Source organism: Athene cunicularia, assembly GCF_003259725.1.
Source record: "Athene cunicularia isolate RWA chromosome 1 unlocalized genomic scaffold, athCun1 chr1_part2, whole genome shotgun sequence".
In the NCBI taxonomy this organism is placed as follows: Eukaryota; Metazoa; Chordata; class Aves; order Strigiformes; family Strigidae; genus Athene; species Athene cunicularia.
The window spans coordinates 62844300-62867177 of record NW_020799092.1 but is presented as its reverse complement, the minus strand read 5'-3'; the positions used below and the strand labels follow the sequence as shown (position 1 = coordinate 62867177).

Genomic DNA, 22878 nt, shown 5'->3' with positions numbered 1-22878 from the left:
GTTTGGGTAAAGTTCAACCCATGACAGTATTTGTAACTTAGCTCTGAGGGAGGACTATTTAACTAAAGTTGTACTCGTTTAGTGAAAATTAATTATGTTTGTGAAAGATATATAAGCAATTTATAATTTCACTGTGTTTTCACAATAAGATGGTCTTAATGAGAAAAGTTTCCCACAAGAAAAATTATGCCTACCACAGTTCTCCTACATCTTTGTAATATATTTGTACTAAATGAGCAGCTAATCTATCAGAATGAAGTACTCAAATCCTTTAAAGACCATTGTGCTAAATTAGTGCTCTCATTTAATTTATAGTTCATGCCTCCAGTTTTCCAAAATAAGGGATTTTTTTTTTCTTTTTTTACTACTTTAACATACATTTCGGGGATCATACTTAACAACCTGTCATCTTTTTGCCTAGAGACCTAGCAGTATAAAATGTACTTACATAGAAAGTTAAAACATTCATATTTCAATTAGCATGTAAAGAAATGGAAATATGGTTTCTAAATGAAGAAGCAGAGAACGGTTGTCCCAGTTTCAGCTGGGATGGAGTTAATATTCTTCCTAGTAGCTTGTACAGTGCTGTATTTTAAATTCAATGTGAGAATAAAGTTGATAACACACTGATGTTTTAGTTGTTGCTAAGTAGCACTTAGTCAAGGACTTTTCAGTTTCCCATGCTCTGCCAGAAAACAGGTGTAGAAGAAGCTAAGAGGAAGCATGGCCAGGACGGCTGACCCGAACTAGTCAAAGGTATGTTCCATACCATAGGACGTCATGCTCAGTATATAAACCAGGGAGAGTTGGCTGGTATGGATGGATCATTGCTCAGGCATTGGTCAGCAGGTGGTGAGCAATTGCATTGTACATAATTTGTCTTTTCTTGGATTTATCTCTTTTTGTTATATTATTTTTATTGCTATTATTATGTATTATTATTATTGTTATGTTATATTTTATTTTAGTTATTAAACTGCTCACGTCAACTCACAAGTTTTACTTTTTTTTTTTTATTCTCCTTCCCATCCCACTGGGAAGTGAGCAGCTGTATGGTGCTTAGCTGCCAGCTGGGGTTAAACCACAACCATGGTAAAATCCCGTAACTTTAAACACAGTACAGATTAATTTAAATTATTTAACTACATGCACTATTTATTTGTTTTGGTACTCCCCAAATGCATTCCCAGGATGCACAGTAGAACTTTTACTTATTTCAATCTTGTTGTGGCATACCTGTATAGAGAGTATACTGGGAACAGTTAGTACCAGCAGTCATTATAGCAGTAAATAGATTAGGATCAATTAGTGTCTGCTTCATAGAAAATGTTTTATATTGTGCCTCATATCTGCAGCACAGGAGTAGAGATTAGGTAGAATCAAGATTTATGGGTAGATAAGAGGCTGGGATAAACAATTGTACTGATGAGAAAATTCTCGGTAAATTTATTAATCTGGTTTTTGTAATAATTGTAATTTTTAATTGAATCATATTAATTTCAAGCAGGCTTTTTTTAGAAGGCTTCCTATTTACAGGCAGGACAGCTGGGGTAACAGGAGCCCAAGTTCAGTGTCCACAGGATGCAGATGAGACACAGAGGTTTCACAGGTAAGTAAATACCTGTGCCAGATTCAAAGTGGGGCCTTAAATCCAAGTGTCCTGTATCCCACAGGATTGCTCTGACTACACCACTATTGACTATTCTGACAAGAGGTTAGAGGACTTCAAAATAAATTTACAACTTTATCATAACAGGACATTTGATGCTGATGCAAGATGAAACTAAATTGAAAAAACTCAAACTTTTTGTACTGTGTTTGGCTGGAGTGGAGTGAACTTTCTTCACAGCAGCCCATATGGTGCTGAGTCTTGGACCTGTAACTAAACTGGTGCATTGATAATGCACCAGTGTTTTGGCTATTGCTGAGCAGTGCTTCAAGGCTTTCTCTGTTTTTCAACCTGCCCCTTCAAGTGAGTATGCTGGGACTGGGCAAGAGACTGAAGTGACACGGCCAGGACTTTTGACCTGAATGGGCCAAAGGCATATTCCATATCCACTTATTAAACTGCCTTTATATTGACCCATGAGTTTTCTCACTTTTGTTCTTCTTGTGCCCTTCCTGATCCCACTGGGAGTGGAAAGTGACTGAGCAGCTGTGCAGGTATTTTGACACTGGCTGGGGTCAGCCCACCACACTTCTGTTTTCTAACAAAATTCATTGAGTGGCTGAGTTAAAATTCCAAATTTATCAGCTGATTAAAAAAGAAGGCATAATTTGGTGGTTGCAGCAGAAGAGTGTTCAATTCAATCCTTAGCTCTGTCCTAGGCTTCCTCTGAGGCCTTGTACAAGTCACTGAATTTCCGCTTCATTCCCTTATCTGTTAGCTAGAGATAACAACACTTCCTATTATGTTCTTCTGTTACACCCAAATTACAGCCAAGCCCCTAGAAGGGTGTGGGGCACTGTGCAATACCAGATCAAACACAAAGCAGGAGATCAGAAGACCAAGAAGCAGGGTAAGCAATACTATATAAAACTGAACACAAGGAGTGGAAGTGAATTTCCTTTTAAATGACCATTAAAAGCACCTTCATATATACCTTCATAATACCACATACACACGTATCTATCTGTGCACACATCAAGTACACCTGATTAGTTCTGCATACCTGACTCAAGTATGGGGCCATCCCAGATAAAGTTTTTTGTTGCAGACTTACATGCATGATTGAAAGAGGATTTCACCTGTGCTGTCAGTTATGGGCAGTATTCATAGGTTGTTGCACAGTTCTGTATGTGGTCAGCATGCAGCCATGTGATCCCAGTCAGAAGGCTTTTTTCCTAAGATCTTTTCTTACCATCCTTTGAGACACAGAGTTTCCCTCAACACTTTAAACCAAAGTTTTCCATCAACAGGAGGTTTCTATTTTTATCAAAACTAGCTTAATGTCAGCAGCAGCAGCACTAAGACACGTATTGCTTTTGCCTTGCTCTAGAACAGGTTTTCCTTCCATTTGTATTCAAATCAATCAATAAGTGGTCAACTAAACTTATAGCCATACAGCTTCTGGCTTCATTTTATAACAGATCCCATGAAGATCATAGAAGATAGAGGTAATTTGATTATTTGCACTTGAGTGGACTAACATCTGCAAAGATTTCATGTTATCTTGCTGCAAACATGACAGCTAAGCAAGCTCATCATCTAAGCTAAGTTTTCTGGTTCTTGACTTTCCAAGGCTGGCTGTTCTTTAGCTGGTAATTTTACATATATGGCTAATATTAAAAGGACAGTTGAATATAAGAGCTAATATGAACTTCAGACTATCCCCAAAGCTAATTTTTAGAAAGACAGGCAATAAGACAGACTTGTATAGTTTGTTAACTACACTTAACCCTAGGACTGACTGAATACATCACTGTCAACTCCAGTAACCTTGGACATATAAGATAGTGTCACACTAAGATTAATGAAAATACCGAAGGTTAAATATGAAACAAGACCAGAGTTTTCAAAGCCAAAATGTTTTACCGCTGAGGAGGTAAAATGCTAATGGTTTATTTTTTATGCAAGTAGCTTATATGAAGCATGGCAGATTTGATAGACACTTTGAGCAATTGCAGTAATAAGACAGCAGTATGAGCAGGGTCTTTGGCATACAAGGCTCTGAAGGAGGTGTCATGTGACTACATACTGCTGCTATTGTCTTTGACCTTATTTTTTTTATTCTAACTAAACTGAGAAATCTACCCTCATTTTCTATGCATCCTCTTTTCCTTCCCTAGAAATTAGGACTTTTTAAATAACAACTGTTTTACTGATGTTTGTCAAATTCAATTTGCGGGTTTTTTTTTTTGTATTTTCTGGTTGACAGACACAGTCTCTGATTAATTAAATAATTCAGTAATGCCTCTAACTGCTAACAGTTCCCTCTTACTGCTTATTTTGATGAGAAGTGTTTCTCACTCCATTCCAGAAGATCTTCTGAAAAGCAGAAAAAAATATAATATTGGTTTATACATTTTTATTTCCATTAAAAAAATCAATCTTTAATAAACCAGTGCTTTTATACTTCTTAATGATATGCCTTGTATAAACACAACCACCCTTGTAAGAATGCATTATGAAGTAAATAATAAACAGAACATGAGAGTAAATAAAGAAAAAGGAGAGTAAAAAAACCCCAGCACCTTTGCTTTTCTTATCCTGGGAACTGTTAATTCTGATGACTTATTCTGGCTTTATTTTGACATATAAATGGCAGGGAGAGGGAAAAAAAATCATTCATAGTAGCATTACTTATTAGCTAAAAAGCCAAAACCATAACATATTTACCTGTTTTGGGGGAGCTTAACAATTAGGAAGTAGCAGCATAGCATTGAAGAGACCTTCTGTATCATCAGTAAATTCACAGATGACACCAGGTTAAGTGGGACTGTTGATCTGCATGAAGATAGGGAGTCTCTACAGAGAGACTTGGATAGATTGGATGGGTGGCCAATGTTATCAGGATGAGCTTCAACAAGGCCAAGTGCCAGGTCCTGCACTTGGGCCACAACAACCCCATGCATGGCTACAGGCCTGGGGAGGTGTGGCTGGAGCTGTCTGGGAGAGAAGGATCTGGGGGTTCTCATTGACAAGCAGCTGACAGGAGCCGGCAGTGTGCCCAGGTGGCCAAGAAAGCCAACGGCATCCTGGCTTGTGTCAGAAATAGTGTGACCAGCAGAAGCAGGGAGGTGACAGTCCCCCTGTGCTCTGCACTGGTGAGGCCACACCTGGAGTATTGTGTCCAGTTTTGGGCACCTCAATACGAGAGAGATATCGAGGTGCTGGAGCGAGGGCAGAGGAGGGCAACGAAGCTGGTGAAGGGCCTGGAGAACAAATCCTATGAGGAGCGATTGAAGGAGCTGGGACTGTTCGGTTTGAGGAGGAGAAGGCTGAGGGGAGACCTCACCTCTCTCTACAGCTACCTGAAAGGACATTGTAGAGAGGTTGGTGCTGGTCTCTTCTCACAGGTGATTAGTGACAGAACAAGAGGGAATGGCTTTAAACTGCAACAGGGGAGGTTTATACTGGACATTAGGAAAGAATTTCTCACAGGAGGAGTGGTCAGACAGTGGAATAGGTTGCCCAGGGAGGTGGTGGAGTCACCATACCAGGATGTGTTTAAGGGTCATCTAGATGAGCTGTGGGGGATGTGGTGTAGGGGAGAACTTTGCAGAGTAGGGATGATGGTTGGACTCGGTGATCCCAAGGGTCTTTTCCAACCTGAATGATTCTGTGATTTTGGGCCATCAAGGGCAACCATCTGTTTCTGCAAACAACTGAGTTACATAGTTCCTGTCACAAAATTACTGAGCTACCTTTTTGTTGTTTTTCCCCAGTTAAGTTTTAATGCCCAGTTGCCTCTATCCCACAGCTTCAATGGCCACATGTCAAATCCATTGCAGAAAGCTTGCTTGATTGCTTGCTTTCTCTGTGTGTTAATGCACCACATGAATCATAAAGGACAAACACTACTGCACAGAGCATCTTGATAAGGGACTGTCCAAACCCCAGGATATCTACTCTCTTCTGTGTAACATCTTGTGGTTTTTTTCCATTTTCATGCTTCCTAACATGTGTTGTTTTTCTGTTACAACACTCATTTTCAGTGGAAGAGAAACAGCTAAGAAAGAATACAGTTTGATGGCAGCATTAAAAATCAGAATTACTGTAAAAGAAAAACTCGAGGTAAAAAAGCTAGCCCTGTGTTTTGTTTTTAAGTGATCTTTGTTTTACAATATAAAATAACATCTCTCAATTATTTTCATTATAAAATGATACATACAAATGTGCTAAAGAGAAAACCTTGAGCAGCACTTTAGGAACACCATCATAATCTTTCTTCTTTTTTTTTTTTTAAGAGTCCTAAGAAAAGAACAGAAGACATGATTGGTTTCCTCACAACTTCCTACCCTCCCCAAGGTGCCTCCTAATGTGATCTCTGCACACTGAAAAATTAGACAGTCTTCAGGAAGGCGGCTAATGGTATCCTGGGCTGCATTAGATAAAAGTATTGCCAGCAGGTTGAGGGACGTGATCCTTCCCCTTGACACGGTGCTGGCAAGGCCACACCTGGAGTACTGTGTCCAGTTCTGGGCCCCCCACTACAAGACATGGACATACCTGAGAAAGTCCAGCAAAGGGCCATAATGATGATTAAAAGACTGGAGCATGTCTCCTATGAGAAAAGTCTGAGAAAGCTGGGACTGTTTAGCCTACAGAATAGAAGGCTCAGGGGGATCTTATCAACGTGTATAAATACCTGAAGGGAGAATGCAAAGATGGCAGAGGCAGGCTCCTGTAAGTGGTGCCCAGTGACCAGACCAGAGGCAACGAGCACAAACTGAAACACAGGAGAGTCTGTCTGAAAACCTGGAAAGACTTCTTCACTGTGAGGGTGACTGAGAACTGGCACAGGTTTCCCAGGGAGGTTGTGGAGTCTCCATCCTTAGGGATATTCAAAAGCTGTCTGTCCAAGGGCCTGGGCAACTAACTCTAGGTGGCCCTGTTTAAGCAGAGGTTTGGACCAGATACCTCCAAAGATCCCTGCCAATCTCAGCCATTTTGTGATTCTGTGACATCACAAGCACCTACCATGGTTTTTTTTGGTAGTTCAACACAATCCTCCACTTATTGTACCTAGTTCCAAGAAACAGGACTAATCTTGTGCACAGTAATATGCAATATCCAGGAAATTTTTCACCATCAGATCTACCCTGGTCAAAGGCCAAAAATGAAAATTTTTCAGTGTATCAACTAGTATTAGGTGCTTCAATTTTACCCTTCCTTACCTTACACTGCTCATTTCCCGCAGCCAAGGAAGTAAATTGAATCCAACCATGGACATGATTTGTCAATCTAATGGTCAGCAGAAAAATGTAAAAAAACCTTTGTAACTGTTAAAGAGTATGTATGGTAGTATAGAAAACTATGAGGTAAAGGCACAGCAGTGCTGTCTAACAAACTAAAGCTATGAAATATAACATTATTCTTAGAAGATTTTGAGAAGCCTATTCTGATCCAGATTAATTTTCCAGCTGAGTAAAATTTGAGAATACTTTAAGAAGAATGAATAAGTCTGGGATGGATCACTTCAGAAATTATTTTTATTCTCTTAGAAGTATTACTGTTTTCCCCAAAACAACCACCAAAGTATTCGCATGAAACCCATTGTGTACAGGAAGCCACACACAGGGTTACTCGATCCTAACTTAGCACCGAAGACTGTAAACATTTTATTGCCTATTAAAGACCAACTAAGCCTATAATTTATTTATATATATATCTCTCTATATTTTTATGGCACTTTTAGTATTAATAAAAAATTCTATGCAAGATAAACACAGGAATTTTAAGAGATCTTATAGAATAAAGTCAATTTAAAGAAGGAAACTCAGAAAAAAAAAATCAGTTTGTGAGTTTCTCGAATACAACACAAAATGTATATGCATATTTCTTCTTCTAGTCACACTACCTTGCTGAAATTCCCTTTTAGAGTAATGTTTTTATTAAAATTTAGGACTACTTTCTAATATAATCAACAATGCAACCAAGCCGCCTATTTTTCTCAGCTGGAATGTTTACTAATACCATTAGTATTAGGCGTTTTCAGAAGAAATAAAAATCTGTGAAAAGAAGCAGACAATTATGCAGCAAATTAGATTAGCTTGGTTCAAATTATTTGATGAAGTTGATCTGAAAAATTGATCTTCATGCTTCATCAGCATCTCACAGGCATCTTGTATACATTCTTCCCATAATCATCATCTGACAGAAGTGCAAAAGAGTAACTTCTATTTCAGCTTTCCTCTAAAATATATAAATTAAGGATTATTCAGTTGTACCATCATAAATATGGAAGTTATATAAAAGGCATAAAATTTAGATTGCTAGTTAAGTTCATGTACAACCTGACTAGTTTTACTTGCTTTCTATTTATCCTGTAAGTCATTTTCCTTGCTTACAGGCAACTATTTCTGCTGAAAAACAAAACAAAACAAAACAAAAACCATTTAATGCAGGTCTCTGCTTTCTAAAGGAGCTGCCCAAATGCATCATCTTGTCCTGGTTTGGACAGATAACATCTCTTTAACTCCAAGTTCCCCCTGTGCTGGGGGGAAAAAAATCCTACTGGTATTCAAGAACCACATTTTACAGCTACTGCAGTGAAGTCAACATACCAGTCTGTAAAGAAATTAATTCTGGGATGTCCGTATCATAGATAAAAAAGTCACACTAACTAGGAAGCAAAGTATAAGAACTACTAAAACAAAATAAAAGTTCATTCAAAACATAGATGTAGATACACAAAAATAATCTAGACTAGTATTTAAGAGTTTTGCAGTGTTATTTAGCATGAAAGTATAAAATACTATTCATTAATGAGCAGACACAAAAGGTAGACTTTTGAAAATACTCCCCGTTTCACATCGTCTCACATCAAACTACTTTGTGAACATCTGCAGTTTACCAAAAACCTGTTTGTTCTAGGTGAATATTTTTCTTTTTAGCCTAAGAAAACATGATGAAGAATTTCAAAAGCATTAGTCAGGTCAAAAGTAATTCTGTTAAGAATTCTTCCCCTTTTATCCATCATTACAACTGTTACCCTATCATAGATCCATAGAATGGTTTGGGCTGGAAGGGACCTTAAAGATCATCTAGTTCCAACCCCCCTGCGATGGGCAGGGATGCCAGTCACCAGACCAGGTTGCTCAAAGCCCCATCGAATCTGGCCTTGAACACTGCCAGGGAGGGGGCAGCCACAATTTCTCTGGGCAACCTGTTCCCGTATCTCACCATCCTCACAGTAATGAATTTCTTCCTTATATCTAAAATAAATCTACTCTCAGTTTAAAAATTTTACCCCTCATCCTATCCCTATACTCTCTGATAAAGTGTCTCTCCCCATATTTCCTGTAGCCCCCTTTAAGTACTGGAAGGCCACTATAAGGTCTCCCTGGAACCTTCTCTTCTCCAGGCTGAACAACCCCAACTCTCTCAGCCTGTCCTCACAGGGGAGGTGCTCCAGCCTCTGATCATCTTTATAGCTTCCTCTGGACCCACTCAAGCAGGTCCATGTCCTTCTTATGTTGGGGGCCCCAGAGCTGGACACAGCACTTCAGGTGGGGTTTCACGAGAGTGGAGGGGGAGGATCCCCTCCCTCGACCTGCTGGCCACACTTAGCTTGATGCAGCCCAGGATACACTTGGCTTTCTGGGCTGCAACTGCATATTGCTGGCTCACAGTCAATTTTCCATCCACTGCTACCCCAAGTCCTTCTCCACAGGGCTGTTCTCAATCCACTCATCACACAGCCTGTATTTGTGCTTGGGATTGCCCTGACCCACATGCAGGACCTTGCACTTGGCCTTGTTGAACTTCATGAGGTTTGCATGGGCCCACCTCTCAAGCCTGTCAATGTCCCTCTGGATGGCACATCCCTTCCCTCCAGTGCATGGACTGCACCACACAGCTTGGTGTTGTCAACAAACCTGCTGAGGGTGCACTCAATCCCACTGTCCATGTCACCAACAAAGATGTTAAAACAGCAACTGGTGTCAACACTGACCCCTGAGAGACACAACTCATCACTGATCTCCACTTGGACATTGAGCTGTCCTGTGGATGCATCTCATCAGGCCCCACAGACCTGGGCACCTTCAGGTTCCTTTGATGGTCTCGAACCTGATCTTCTTTTACAGTAGGTGGTTCTTCATTGTCCCATGCTGTGCTCTCTCTTCACTGCCCGAAGGATCTTGAACTCCACCATTTCATGGTCACTGCAGTCAAGGCTGCTCTTGAGCTTCACATTCCTCACCAGCCCCTCCTTGTTGCTGAGAACAAGGTCTGGCACAGCACCTCTCCCCTTTCACTCCTTTATCACTTGGAGAAGGAAGTTATCATGAACACATTCCAGGAACCTCCTGGATTGCTTATGCCCTGCTGTGTTGTCCCTCCAACAGATATGGGGGTGGTTGCAGTCTCCTGTGAGGACTGGGGCTTGCGAACGTGAGGCTACTTCTATCTGTCTATAAAGGGCCTCATCCACTCAGTCTTCCTGTAGCAGACTCCCACCATAATGTCACTTGTCCCTGCCCTCCCTTTAATCCTGACCTATAAACTCTTGGTTGGCTCCTCACCCACCTTCAGGTGGAGCTCCATACAAGTAATTAATATTGTGAAATTAACTAAAAACTAAGTTCTCCACAACCTTTAACTGTTTATAAACCCACATAATTTGTATCTAAGTAGGTAAGTAGAAAAACACTGTTGCCCTCTCTCAGCTATTACCTTTTCACCTAAAAACCAGCCACCATTACTTCTCTCACTATTCTTGCAGTGGCTTCATCTTTAGCAAGACTGGTGGACGACTCTCCAAATCCCCCTTTATAAATGAAAACATTACTATAGAATGTCCAGTTCTTTAGAAAGCCCCAAAGTCCTTCATGAGTTCATGATGAAAAGTGTTGCTTTTCCTAGAGCTCCCCATTGACATATTGACAAAAACTGCTAATATTCTTCCTGTAGTTCTCCATCTACTTGAGCACGAGCATCAAGCTCCTACAGCCCCGAAGAATAATTAAAGAAGATATTATCGACTTGTTTTTATGAAGGACTAGGAGTATGAAAAAATCAACTGTCAATCTCAAAGCAACTCTGTGAATAATGATCACTTAAAAGAATTCCAATCCTTTATCATCCTTGCATCATCTATTAGCAACTCTGTTTTCCCATTAAAATGACAGCCAAAGATTTTCCTTTTTCCTTTGTGTTTTCCACATAATAGATAAGCTTTTTCTGTTTTGTTTTATGCTACAAGAACGTGAAAATTCCCATCCTCATAGAGCCAAGTATGGAGTAGTGAAGGACAGTATAACTGAACAGAGATTAGGAAGACATGTGAACTCTACTAACACATCTTAGGCTAAAATGAAACTTTGTCACTTGTGGCTGCTGCCAGGGAAGTTGAACAGAGAATACAGTTAGATCGCTCCAGGGTTCACAAAGTGAAGCCTTTCACAGGGGATAATGGCTCCAGACAGCTTAGGCAAGACCGAAAATAATTAATGGGGGAGATGGGAAAAGTAGTATCGATATTTAGACTCACTGTATAAAGAGAAGCAATCCCAGACCTCTTTGTAAACCCAAATATTAGCCCAGAAAGTTGAGGCTTCCCTTATTTGCTGGCAGCCCTGACTTGTTGCAGTGGAGACATCAAAACAGATGGAAAAAAAATGAGCTTGAAGGAAATGTGAACACAACCAGAGACAGCAAAGCAGCAGTTTGACCAGAGGACTGTTTTCTAAGATACTTGATATCACTGGGATTAATTTTAAAATTTTAAAGCATCATTAAATTTAAATTAAAAAAGAAAAATTGCTTATTCTGTCCCTTCTCTCCATGTAGTATTATCAGAAAATAGAACAGGGTGACTGCAGTCATGGCAGTGTTAGATTTTTAACACTATAGAAACAATCAAAAGGATCATGAATGATCTTACAGTTAACGTACAGCTGCTGAAATCTTGCATTTTCCTCCCTGACCAGCAGAGATTTGATAGCAGTTTCTGTGCACAGGCAATAAAAGAAAGGTGAATAAGTAGACAGATAAAAATAAATTTAGTCCCCTCCCATCAAATAACAATTTCCAAAAAGGTTTTAAAAAAAGCTTGTCAATTTAACGTTGTTCTCAAATAATATTTTCAAACTTTCATTGGCCTGAATTTACTATTTTTCTGTCTTATGAGAGAAGTTTTAGAGAAAAATCTGTCAAGTAAGAACTGATAAATAGGTAAGTCATAACTGAATGACATTATACAAGAATGTAAACAAGGTAACCAAAAGGTGTTAAGTAGAATATGGACAGTAAACGCTTCCTCCATATACATTTCACTTTCATATTTGTTACAGACTCATAGGGGAAAAAAAAAGTGTTTTCTTTATATAGATAATGACCTTTACCCACACGATCACGTCAGAGCTACGCTTATTTAATTCCCTTGTGCAGATCCTCAAGACGACCTTCCTTTTCCAGCCTGCAGGGCAGAGCAATTGTCTCAACTTGCACCTTCATGTCCAAACTTGAATATTTTTGTTGACAACTGCTGCGTGTTTGACTTGCACTGCCTTACTTGCAGCAAGCATGAGTCATTTTCTAACACTATAGAATGCACCCACAGCAGTATACCTGTGAAAAGAAAATCAACAACTAAATAAAAGTGTAAAAAGTAACTTGCCTGTCACTAACAATTAAACACTAAGTAGGAGAGCCAGAAAATCCAGCTGTTGTTCTGTTTTAACGTTATGTTTGTAATGTTTATGTAATTTTATGCTTTAAAGTTTTAATAGCAGTATTTCAAAAATACTGAATACTTATTTTGTGCATGTTGATGGTCTGTGTGTATTGCTCCCTCTAGTGTAAAAAATACAAAATCACAGACGTTCAAAGAAATCACCAAGTTTGTTAACAAATAACCATTTTTTTAAAAGAAGTAATTCTCTATCCACATTTTTTCCCTAAATATTTATAACATTACTTCTCATATATTTTAAAATAAGAGAAGACAAATTTTAACTTAGTTTCAGCTTCTGATCTGGGACTGTCACACTTTATTAGCAGGAAATGATCCGACCAGAAAGGAGTAGTGAATATGCAAATCTACACCCTGTATTTACTGCTATAACATTCCCCAATAGATCTGTAAGATACAATGTGGTGTTCCTTTTTTTCTTCCTCTGCTAGAATACTGATTTCCACTCTGATTACATTACAGTTCTGGTGCCATAGAAGAGCTTGGTCTAAAATGTAGTCAAGCACATTCTCAAATACTCTTATTCTCTGACTATTGTACCTGGTTAAGCCCTAGAATTTGGACATAAAGCAGTTTTGGAGCTTGGACTTCCTTTCCAAAATAGGTATGAAATTCCTTAAAAACACACAAGCCACACTGAAGGATTGACAAGTCTAAGAAATTACTTTAACGCACTCTGAAGAACCACTGGATGATACATAGGATGCGCAGGAGAGCATGGCAACAGCCACAGCCACTGCTGCAAACTTCTGTTCAGGCAGTATCTGGGAGAAATTCCTGGGACAGTTTCCATCACATAAACACAAGAAACACAATGTAGCCTTTCATGCCAGTTTCACCAAAAGAATATGCAGTGTGGTTTGTCAGGATGCTTCACAGGCTCCTCTTAATCAGGAAAGTTTTGCTGTTTAGAATTCTCTTAAGTGCACACAAATACCTGTAAGATCAAGGCAGCAAATTCACCTTCTCCAAGAACTGACAGAGCGGTCTCTGAAGATAAAAGCCAGAAAGTTTGAGTAAAATTCAAACTAAAACTTTCACTGAAGATGGGATTGAACAATTTGTTGTTCAATTGAGTATATTTGGTGGAATGAGTCTGAAATAAACGCAGGCTATTTTTTTGAAGACTCTTAATAGGCAGCCCTAACAGATGACAAGCAGTTCTACTGTCTCAATATTGCACAAATTAAGGTCCATTCCCTTCAAAATGAGCATGGCTATATGACAGATCCTTGAGGTCATTACACAGAAGTTCTATTTAAGGCAAAAAATCAAATATTCATTTTTCTACATGATGTGGCTGTTGTTTATACGACAGCAGCACAATTCAGTGAAGGTCCTTACGGGGTCCCGGCCATTGCTACTCCCCCTAAAGCTCTGTTTCTTGTCAAGACTGAGAAAACTATTTGCTTGATCATTTGTGAATTTACCCAGCTCATTTCTGTAATTATTAAGAGTCCATTATAAGGTAACTGGTCTCAGCTAGTCTACCTATCTAGAATACCTACCGTGCAGAGGGCTCAGTAAGGACGGCACTTCATGCCACAGCAAGAAAGCAATCAGGTTCTTGAACTAGTGCCTCTGTAGCAGCTGTCATGGAGTAAGAAAATGGGCACTACAGCAAAATCTCAGGGGCTAAATTCAGGACAAAATTAACAGTTGAGAAAGAAATTTTATTTCAAGCTTCTAAGGGGGTATTACAAACAATAGAGAATAAAAACATTAAAAACTATTTAAAAAGTAATTGTCCCTTTAAAATAAAGATTCAAGCAGGTTTAACAATGAAGTATGCTATTCAATGAAGTTTTAAAAAAAGATTTCAAAAGTATTGGTTTTGCTGTATTTGCTAATCCTTTATAAAAAAGCTGGGCATAAATACTTCGTGCATTCATATGCATTATTTGGTGTTTCATATTATATAACTTGGTACAGTATTTAAGATATCACTGCAAAAAAGAGTTCAAACACAGTGCATTTATAAATAATGGAGTCATTATAAATCACATTGCAAACATACCTTGCCATTTTCATTGTTACAAATTCAGTATCTCAGTGAAGGTAGGAATAAAGTAGCTACAACAATCAATATCTTGACTTTATTTTTTTTTTTAATATAAAAATGCAGTTCTGGAAACCCACCCTTCTTCTTCCCCCTGCCCAAACATAATGCTTTACTTCTTAAAAATAAAAATAAAGTACTAATTCTATATACATCACATGTACCATACAAAAATGTATCCAAAGTTTCTATTGCTACCAAAGTGTTCTAAATTAAAAGTTACATAAATCCCCTCATCGGAAACAAAAGATTACAAGTTACAAAAAAATCAAATTACACACAAACCATCGAGTTATTTTATACAATTTCCAATACATTTTTCTCCCAAAGCAAGTTGTCTTCTCATGTGCCTGTATAAAAATGCATATCAATATATTTGTCAATTTTATTTTTCATTATAAAGCAAATTAATACATTTTCTACAATAAATAAAACACAGGGAGGCACACATATCAACAAAATTAAATCAATGGGAGATAAATGGGATATGGTTTTGAAAGAAATAATGTGCTTGCAGGCTTTAAGCCAGGTTTGTTCAAAACAAAAACAATCTTAAGTTATTTTGGGCAACAATGGAGTGTTTTTGGTGATTTGCAAGTGATGTACATAGTATAATTTTTTTCTTGATGTCTTTCTCACAAAGTACCCTCCAAAATAATGCAACTTCCTTTCTTAAAATACATATTTGTAATTGTAAATTTACATCAATCTTAAATATGTGGTACTTTGTGCAAAGAGCAACGATTTACACAAACATTCAGAAGTCTTTTTCAGAAGCTACAGACCAAGGAAGAAATGATACAAGCAGCACCATATTGTATATGATTTAGGCAAACATATATTTGATGTCATTTTGATATTAGGCTTTAAGATCCACTAAACACCTTAAGCTGGAAGATGGTGCTTAGGTAATTTAACCTCAGAAAGAAAGAGAGAAAAAAGTAGAAAGCATGGAAACAAATACCAACTCCCTCCCCAGCAAAATTATAAAAGGAATTAAAGAACTACTTCTAAAATCAGAATAAGTTAAGTGTTGAATATACATTTATGTACAATTATGAACACTATGAACAAGACATTTTAACAGGTTTAGTGGAAAATCCTCCAAACTACAACACGATAAAATCATTAATCAATATGGCAATGGTGATTTAGAAGAATTGCTCAACTATTTCAAGTTTGCAGAACTCAGCCACTGAATGAACAATTAAGGGGTTGTATCTTCAATACATTCTTTTAGACAAAGAGGTTCATTAGTACAGTTCAAGTCTGTGTGGTATTTTTCATGCCTTGGTAGAATTTCTGTTAGTCAATATCACTGAAGTCACTGACTGGTTCTCCATGGACTCTACTCAGGTGATTCATAGCACGATCAAAAGCAATTCTTACTGCTTTTCGTATGCTTGAGTTACGTCCTTCCATCATTTTTAACTTGTCTATGGTCTCATCTATCCCAAGGGGAACCATTTTGGATTTAGGAAGCCACTGCCTGTATGAAAGTGTAAAATAAGTATGTTAAATACAGAATAAAATCAAGAAGTTTGTCCAGAAATGTCAGGGCTGCTATACTGTGTTTCTCATATGGAAGATCAGATTTAGCATCTTAAATAAAGTGATACAATTCCTTTTAAGACAGTACTTACTTGCCTTAAATATTTTAAAGAACATGAAATATTAAGAAAGCCTCTTCCAAAAACAAAGAATACATTCCAATTCAATAATGCTTATTTAAAGATTAAGTATCGATTGAAAAAAGAATAGCATGAAATACTGATGCAGTTTAGTTTAAGAACAGGCAGAGCAACTAATAATGAAGGTAACTCAAGATCCACTTGACACAGTATTGTTTCACTCTATTCTTTCATTATTACAAGGAATTGGCAGATGAATTTTTGCCTTACATTTGAGACATCTCAATTTGATCTTTAGGGGAAATCCAAACTGTCAAGGAATTCCTGCTCAGTACCCTTCTACCCTGCAGTATGAAGTCCCACTAACTCATTATTCGGAGTACTTTTCCATTTCAAGCTACATGAATATCATTAACTGTGGGGCATAGAGGAGTGCTAATAAAAAAAAAAAACCTTTACACTCCATTCTTCTAGTTAAATGAAAAACATTCTATATATTTAATTAAAAAGTATAAATTCATTCATTTCTATAAATGTTTCTTAATCTTGTCTTCTTAAATTACAAGTATTAAAGAAAACAAAAATTAAGTCAACTAATGAATTATCTATTAAAGGATGTTAGTGTTGCAATCCTGCAAATGGCAGAAGCCATGCTTCTGTTAAAAAACTTCAGTTTGCAAGTCCATTTGGAGCTGAACCATCTGCAAATCAGACATTAAAAGCTGATATAAAACATTTTATTCAAAGATTATTTTTTTTACCGAATGAAACTGTCTCTTGAAATACTTTTTATTAAAGCATTCTAAACTACAACTCTATTGTATTGAGCACACACACTGAAACCAAAGAAGTGTCAGTACAAGGATACAGACAGAACAGTAAAGAACAGTTACATCATCATGATAAGCAGCAGTCTAACCATTATCAGTTTTAATAGAGATCAGAGGGAAGTTTTAAGAAGGTAATTTTAACAGAAAGCTTGCCAAGTCCTCCAGATGCAAGGGGCGTAGGAGAAGAAACAAGTATCACTATTTGAAAAGGTAATCCATAGGTGATAGAATCTGGTATCATGGACTTAAGATGACATATAACCTGCAAGCGAATGAAAATCACAGATGTGGGTTCAGGAGTAAAAGAGACAAAAGTGAGTTAGGATGATGAGTGCCAAAATGACCAAGATAATCAGGATAAACAAACCATTACCAAAATAAAAGGCGGGGGGGGAGTAGAGGAGAAGAGAGGAAAGGTGCTGGAAAAGAATTTAGCCTTTCCTGTCCATCTATGCATCTGCTAGAGACAGCTTTGCATAGTATTTGCAAGATTTAGGACCACCTCCATATGGTAACAAATCAGAAAGTTTTAAGCTACAGAGAACTCCCAAGATCAGAAACAATCAGAGCAATTAAGAAAGTGGATAGGGATATTTGTGATACCAGTAAGAGAAAAATGAAAAACAAAATATTGAGTATATTTAAATCTGGATTTTATCTATGAACAAAGGCAGAAGAATGCAGGATCTCATGGAGTCCTGCACAACTGAACAAAGAAGATCATGAAGAAGTACCAATTAATTAAGAACTGAAGAACAGAGAGTGCAAGCTAAAGAACTGGTTATGCCAAAGGATTTAAGGGGATAGAAAAGCAAATCAGTTATATATTTCAGGCAAAAATTATTTAGGTGATAGTGTAGAGGGACAGAGAGAGTCAGGAGAATGGAAGCATTTCTAGACATCACATATGATCAGCTAAAGAGGGAAATGAGATCTGAACATGTAAGCAAATTCAAGAATAAAACCGAGACATAAAAAGATTTAAAGCTAACTTGACCCATGTGGAAACCCAGAAATAAAGGGTATTAAGAACACAGGAAATAAATACATTATTTGACGAAAGGAAGAAAGAGAGGTAATTAAAAGCTTCCATACCTTTTCTAGCAAAATATCCAACCAAACAAAAATAAATCCCCCCAACTAACAAAAAAAAATCCAAATCAAAAAGAGCTAGTGAAAGCAGAAGAGAATGTTTTATTGTGTGAATTATCCCTTCAGGCTCCACACAGCATATTGCTGATACCGAAAGAAATGGAAAAAGGGAAGGTTTCATGAAAAAACTTAGAAAGGGCTAAGAACTTCAGATGAGAGTGTTAATAAAGCATTTAACAAGAGAGGTTAAAAGTTTAAAGAAAATGCACTTGAGCAGACTGTGGAAAAAAAAATATTGTCATTAGGAAAGCAGTGATGAAGGCTGATACAGATAAATACTAAAGACTGTTACCTTAAAAAAAACTGTTTAGCCAAAGAAGCAATTTATTCAGGTCAGTAAATGAAACCATCTTGTAAATTAAACCAAAAGACTAATTAATTACTTATATTATTTTCTTCCAAACTGACCACAAAAAGGCATCTTTAAGTGATGATATGCCTTGGTCCAAGAACAGACTCAAACATGAGATTTTAACATTACAGTTGATACTTCCATAGGAATGATAATGTTTCAATTTTCTTCTAGACTAAAGGTTTTTAAAATTTTAAGTCACTGCATCAAACAATACATTCAACAACATACCAACTTCTTTTATTGTCAAAAAATAGTACTAAGAATAGTTTCTCATCTGATTTGGTCTGCATTTGTTCTCCAATTTTCAGCACATCCAGAGGTGGCACTGGTATAGTAACACCGTTGTGATGACCAGCAACACGAGGCATTTTAGGGTCAATAATCTATAAAACAGAAGAAAGGACAGTTCCCAATTTTTAAAACTACATCATTTATTTTCAGGAGGTATTACAAATAAAGTTAATGGGAAAAGAGAATCATAAACAGCCACTACATATAAATTGGCTTTGTGCTACACACTTAGGTAACTTCTTGACATAAACTGAATAGGCACAGTGGAGGGACGGCTATAGATTTTAATTGAAAAAAAAAAAAACAAAAACCAAACCCAAAACCCCAAACCCTATCTCTAGAGCATTTTTCACCCACATCAGTTGTTCTTAAAATCACATCCAAATTCCACTTTGTACAACTCAGCAGAATGACAAGCAGGTTTCAGAAGGAAAAAGTTGAACCAGGGTTTCTAAAAGCTGTAACTGGCCTCAAATTTGGGGGTTTGAATTTCAGATACCTTAAAGAAACAACCTATGTTAAGGTATAGCTATTTATTTCTGCAAAATACAAGTTCCACACTGAAAATCTGGAGGAAAAAAAATCTCTAAGCAATGAAAACCACCCAAACAGAAAACAATAAATCAGAAGTCTCTTTCAAGTATCTTGCATATCCAATTTAATGACTCAGTTTTCTGCAAAACATGCAGTTAGAGTCACAATTTCTTTGTAAACAAAAGTTGGGGGAGTGGCAAAAATGCTGCTAACATTAAACTAATCAAACTGATGGAAAAAGTCCTTTGTAGGCAGATCACAGTATTATCAAGTGCTCTAACAAGGAGGGGATATGTTACCCCATGTCTGTTCCACCCATCTCCCACCCTACAAACTCCTGTTGCTCTTCCAGCATCCACACTGGCACCATCCTTAATCTTCAGTAAACTGATTACAGGAACTAAACCAACAGAAAGCTAACACAGTGGGGAGTTCGTAGAAAGCAGAACAACTTTCTTCTCTTGAGTGAGGTTTAATTCCTCAATCAACTCTTCACACGCAGAGAAACACCAGTGCTGACATAAAGAAGTGGGCAGAAAGCAAGCCCTTTGGTCAGAAAAGAAGCCCTTTGGTCATGATCAGCTTAAATCTAACACTGAAGTGCTAAAACCATTCAAGAGACAATCAAATCATCAAATTTTCAGCATCTGACCCAATGGTGTTCAAGTCACACACTGAAGGCACTTAAGTGCTCTGAATCTCACCTCCACAGGTTTTAACTTGACTCTGTATGATTACATTTCCTGATGTCTCCAGCACACACATATTAAAACAGTCATGACTGTCCAGTCTATTACATAAATCAAGTATATTATACAAACCAAGTACACAAACTGTTTCTGTAACCCCAAATGCCTGAAGCCAAACACTTTATCAATGACATTTTCTCTGCAAACTTTGACTGAAATAGAACTGCGTGTATTTCTCCTAAAATAACACCTGCACAACAGCTTTAATTTTCCAGTACAATCATTCAATTTATTCTGACACTACCAAGTTTTCTGTTTCTATAATGAACTGCAGAATCAGAATATTTTTATACTCATTTTGCAGAAAAAAATATCTTATAGTTCTAACACTAACAAGATGTCAGTTGATCGTTTAACCAATAATATATATTGTAAAAGCCTACTGAGACAGGTGTGCTGGTTTTGGGTGGGATAGAGTTAATTTTCTTCATAGTTGCTAGTTTGAGGCCCGTTTTGGATTTGTGCTGAAAACAGTGTTGATAACACAGGGATGTTTTTGTTACTGCTGAGCAGTGCCTACACAGCCAAGGCATTTTCTGTCTCTCACACCACCCCACCAGCGAGTAGGCTGGGGGTGCACAAGAAGCTGGGAGGGGACACAGCTGGGACAGCTGACCCCGAGTGACCAAAGGGATATTCCATACCATATGATGTCATGCTCAGCATATAAAGCTGGGGGAAGGAGGAAGGGGGGGACATTGGGAGTGATGGAGCTTGTCTTCCCAAGTAACCATTATGCATGATGGAGCGCTGCTTTCCTGGAGATGGCTGAACTCCTGCCTGCCAATGAGAACTGAGGAATGAATCCCTTGTTTTGCTTTGCTTGTGTGTGAGCAGCTTTTGTTTTACTTATTAAATTGGCTTTATCTCAACCCGTGAGTTTTCTCACGTTTACCCTTCTGATTGTCTTCCCCATCTCACTGGTGAAGTGTGAGTGAGAGGCTGTGTGGTGTTTAGTTGCCAGCTGGGGTTAAACCATGACAACAGGTATTGTACATCTCAAAAGATGTGTAGGGTAATAGAGATTGACTCAACATCTGATACTGCAATCCTTTTACAAACTGGATGCATGGAAGAGAAGGCGGAATAGTCTACTTCATTCTATCTGAATGGGAATTTATCAATTAAACTCACACATTGATATTTTCAGACCAGAAACAGTATCACTAGTGTACTGATAGGAAGCTTACTTACCAGAGCTGGGTAAGAGGGATATCCACTGCATTTGGCCCATACTACTTTTAGAGGCTCAAGAACAGATGTTGCAGCATCAGTTGAAATCCACATACTGCTATGCCCAACTTCTAAGAACAAATAATAATTAAATATAAAATTAAAATGTTAAAGAATGAAACCTCAGACATATCTGCAGTTCATGAATATCTCATGATAATTATAATTCAAATACCAATACCACATTTCATGCACGTACCAATAAAAAGCAGGTAATGTTCATAACAGCACTTTAAACAATACTAGTACTTTAATCCACACCTACAGATAAAGAAATTTTTAGACACTTCTAGAAAGAGCATATCATAAAAGATCTTAGTACTCAGAAAGGAAATTCTAGTAATTCCTTCCCTTTGAAAAAGCTCAAAAGAAAGAATAAAATTATGGTACTCCAAATAACCAGTTTCTTTTGAAACTATGATGACAATACTATCAAAGAGACAATGGTCTTGAAGATGTAAGTTGCATGGTATGTTTCCAAGGTGTTTGATATCCATAGCAGGATTAGCACTGATAATTTAAAATGGTTGCCTGGTATAGCTTTCTATTCTTATGCATAAATTCTAATCTGCATTTCAATTTCTATTTATTTTTAATCAGCCTTCTTGGTCTCTCTGCCTAGCACTTTGCTGCAGTGAAGTTCAAAAAGACTAAAAGGGTTCAAAAGAAGCAGCTGCAATAGTGGGTTTTTCCTTCTCAGGAGGTAGCAGAAAAGAAAACTGAGTTTTTGTTACTGTTGCTTCTATCAGTATCCTGTCTTCTTCCCTGTTGCTCAGCATTGGACTGAAGCATGAGACAAGGTTTAAGCCATTCAGTAAACCAGAACTGCAGTTGGCCCCCTAGATACAGAGGGACAGTCAAGAGAATGGGCAAAAGACAGCAAGTTATCCCCTCAAGATAGACTTGGGGGGGGGAAAAGTAGGAGGAAGATAGTGAAATTTCATAAGATGTAAAGATGAAGCGGCATTTGTTGTACAGGGAAACGTGGTACCAAAATACTGTTCAGTGGTTGCACCTGCACTTTTTTTTAGCAGTATGGCAATACTTGATAGAAGTAGCTCTCTATTTGCCAAAATACAATTTATTCCTCAATTCTTCCTAATCTGCTCCTATTTATGATGGGCAATGCTTGTTTATAATGAAATGTGACATGCAGATACAAATTCTATCTCAACATCACAAAAGAAGTACTGGGGAAAAAAATCGTTTCAGACTTTGTAAGAGAAGAAATAGCAAGGAAAAAGTGTTCAAGGTGATCACAACACAAAAAAGTCAATCATTCTTTACAATATACTCTAGGTCTATTTTCACCCATAGGCCAATCCTTTCAATTATATTTTATTTTTACTATATAATGGCATCAGCATTTCAAGAAAATACTTCATTGGAAGTCTAACTTTAGAGATTCACGACTATGTTAACATTATCAAAATGCAGTAATTCGTACTAGTTTGCCACTACAAAGATGTTAAATGTTTTTGAAGATAAAAGTGGTTATAGGTTCTATTATAGGAGTAGGTATCATAGGAGAAAGAGAAATAAATATGATTTTTCCAGTGTCTTTAAGACCTTGAACAAATCTCCTAAAGAAAACAGAGATCTCTGCCATCAATCCCATCAGGCTTTACAGGTATCTTTAATTAGTGGCTTCCATTACATGAAACCATAAAAATGTCTTATTT

At 37.5% G+C, this 22878-nt stretch overlaps 1 protein-coding gene across 6 annotated transcripts in view; it reads right to left on the bottom strand.

The window, feature by feature from the left end:
• Positions 1-14399: 14399 nt before the first annotated feature.
• The window catches only part of BRD1 (bromodomain containing 1), a 72798-nt gene continuing 64319 nt past the window's right edge, over positions 14400-22878 (bottom strand). For all 6 annotated transcript variants that reach the window (XM_026840988.1, XM_026840991.1, XM_026840992.1 and 3 more), the window contains 3 exons: positions 21158-21267; positions 18618-18772; positions 14400-15910 (listed from right to left, as the gene is read on the bottom strand). In XM_026840988.1, the coding sequence (XP_026696789.1) occupies positions 15727-15910; positions 18618-18772; positions 21158-21267 (449 nt within the window). In that variant the 3' untranslated portion in view covers positions 14400-15726. The remainder of the gene's footprint in view (positions 15911-18617; positions 18773-21157; positions 21268-22878) is intronic.